Source organism: Rhinoraja longicauda, chromosome 16, assembly GCF_053455715.1.
Source record: "Rhinoraja longicauda isolate Sanriku21f chromosome 16, sRhiLon1.1, whole genome shotgun sequence".
NCBI classification, from domain to species: domain Eukaryota; kingdom Metazoa; phylum Chordata; class Chondrichthyes; order Rajiformes; family Arhynchobatidae; genus Rhinoraja; species Rhinoraja longicauda.
The window spans coordinates 42,438,575-42,440,913 of NC_135968.1; the positions used below are offsets into that span (position 1 = coordinate 42,438,575).

General features: G+C 46.2%; 1 protein-coding gene across 3 annotated transcripts in view; it reads left to right on the top strand.

Annotated features, from left to right (window-relative positions):
• kndc1 (kinase non-catalytic C-lobe domain containing 1) overlaps nt 1-1,343 on the top strand; it is a 197,380-nt gene extending 196,037 nt beyond the window's left edge. For all 3 annotated transcript variants that reach the window (XM_078413701.1, XM_078413703.1, XM_078413702.1), the window contains one exon: nt 650-1,343. In XM_078413701.1, the coding sequence (XP_078269827.1) occupies nt 650-881 (232 nt within the window). In that variant the 3' untranslated portion in view covers nt 882-1,343. The remainder of the gene's footprint in view (nt 1-649) is intronic.
• Nucleotides 1,344-2,339: the final 996 nt, after the last annotated feature.

Sequence of the window (2,339 nt, forward strand, 5' to 3'; positions counted from 1 at the left end):
GTCAATGAGAGCGTGGGGGGGGGGGGGGACTGCCCTCAGATGAAGAACAATGGAGGACGCTGTAGGGGGGGGGGGGAGAACAAAGGGTGGAGGACGCTGTGGGGGGGGGGGGGGGGAGAACAAAGGGTGGAGGACGCTGTGGGGGGGGGGAACAAAGGGGGAGCTGGCGTGCTTTGTAACTTTGTCAGCACAGTAGGTGGCTGCTATTTGTATACATTGGGTATGCAAGGATGGAATCTCACTGTGTATGAAGATAACTGCAGATGCTGGTACAAATCGAAGGTATGTATTCACAAAATGCTGGAGTAACTCAGCAGGTCTGGCAGCATCTCGGGAGAGAAGGAATGGGTGACGTTTCGGGTCGGGACGTCTGAAGAAGGGTCTCGACCCGAAACGTCACCCATTCCTTCTCTCCCGAGATGCTGCCTGACCTGCTGAGTTACTCCAGTATTTTGTGAAAGAATCTCACTGTGTCCTGTCACGTGTGACAATAAAGTATTCCACCTTGGGTGTTTTGACTTTGGTTGGTAACAATAATGGTTTTATTTCGGTTTCTGCTCCCAGCGTTCTAGTTATTTATCTGCAAATTGGAAAATGTGAAATAATCACGCACTTTACATTTTTGTACATTTTATTTTTAATTAAAAAGGAAAATAGCAAAGGTGATCAGTCAGATACGAGCATTCCAAGAAAAACCCTATGCGTTTAGCACCGATCTGGAGCTCCAGACCCGTCTGAGGCAACAAATATCTCATTTCAGTGATGTGGATGTCCATGGTCTTGCTGCAGAAAATAAGCACAATTTCTACCAGTCCTCAACGGAAAGGCACTCGCGAAAGATTCAGGACACACTGCGTAAAATGAAAGCGACATTTCAGTGAATCTCTCGGCCTGCAATAATGTACTTACTTAGTTAGGGAAATAACTAGTTGTGTCCTTCTTTAATGTGTCATTTGTACAAAGCCTAATTTACTCCATTAAAGAACAGATGCGCCTTTTGCAGAGTTCTTTTATCTTTCACAAAAAAAAAGAATTGATTTGTACGAGCAAATTATAAATCAAAGTGACAGGGGGCTACGATATTCATGAAGTTTCTCTTTAGCATTGGGGGGAAACAATAGGCTCCAAACAACTCAAATTTTACAAATATTTATCTGATGGCATTGCTCTGAAACGTTTTTTTGGTTTAATATACCGACCATACAATAACCCAAATGTCCACATTGATCATGTAGGAAGGAACTGCAGATGCTGGTTTGAACTGAAGATAGACACAAAATGTTGGAGTAACTCAGCGGGACAGGCAGCATTTACGGAGAGACGGAATGGGTGATGTTTCGGGTCGAGACCCTTCTTCAGTCTGATGTCAGGGGAGGGGGCGGGACAAAGATAGAATGTAGTCGTAGACAGAAAGTCTAGTGGGAGAACTGGGAAGGGGGGGGGGTGGAGAGAGAAAGCAAGGGCTATCTGAAGGGCTATCCCTTGCTTTCCCTCTCTCTCCATCCCTTCCCCCTTCCCAGTTCTCCCACCAGTCTTACTGTCTCAAGTCAAGTCAAGTCAAATTTATTTGTCACATACACATACTCGATGTGCAGTGAAATGAAAGTGGCAATGCCTGCGGGTTGTGCACAAAAAGAATGTAGTCTCCGTCTACATTCTATCTTTGTCCCGCCCGCTCCCCTGACATCAGTCTGAAGAAGGGTCTCGACCCGAAACGTCACCCATTCCTTCTCTCCAGAGATGCTGCCTGTCCCACTGAGTTACTCCAGCATTTTGTGTCTGTCCACATTGATCATCAAATTCATGTAATTATCTGATCACCAAGTGAAGCTGCTACCAGGTCATGCTCAAGTGAGTTCAAAACAAGTGTTCTCCCTGTGACTGTGGGTTTAGCCTCGGTTCTCCAGTAGCCCGTCATATCCAACAAAATGGAAGGTCAATTGGTTGCTGTAAATTGTTCCTAGTACTGGTCGGTCAGAGGAGAATCATGGGGGATTTGTGGGGCATTTGAGAGAGAGAGAGTGCCAGGGAAATAATGGGAGAATGAGGTTGATGGGATTGTTCTGAAAGTGGCATGGGCTCAATGGGCCAAATGGCCTCCTATGTCATAGGAAAATATGAAATAGACAATAGACAATAGGTGCAGGAGTAGGCCATTCGGCCCTTTGGGCCAGCACCGCCATTCACCGTGATCATGGCTGATCATTCTCAATCAGTACCCCGTTCCTGCCTTCTCCCCATATCCCGCTATCTTTAAGAGCTCTATCTAACTCTCTCTTGAAAGCATCCAGAGAATTGGCCTCCACTGCCTTCTGAGGCAGAGAATTCCACAGATTCAC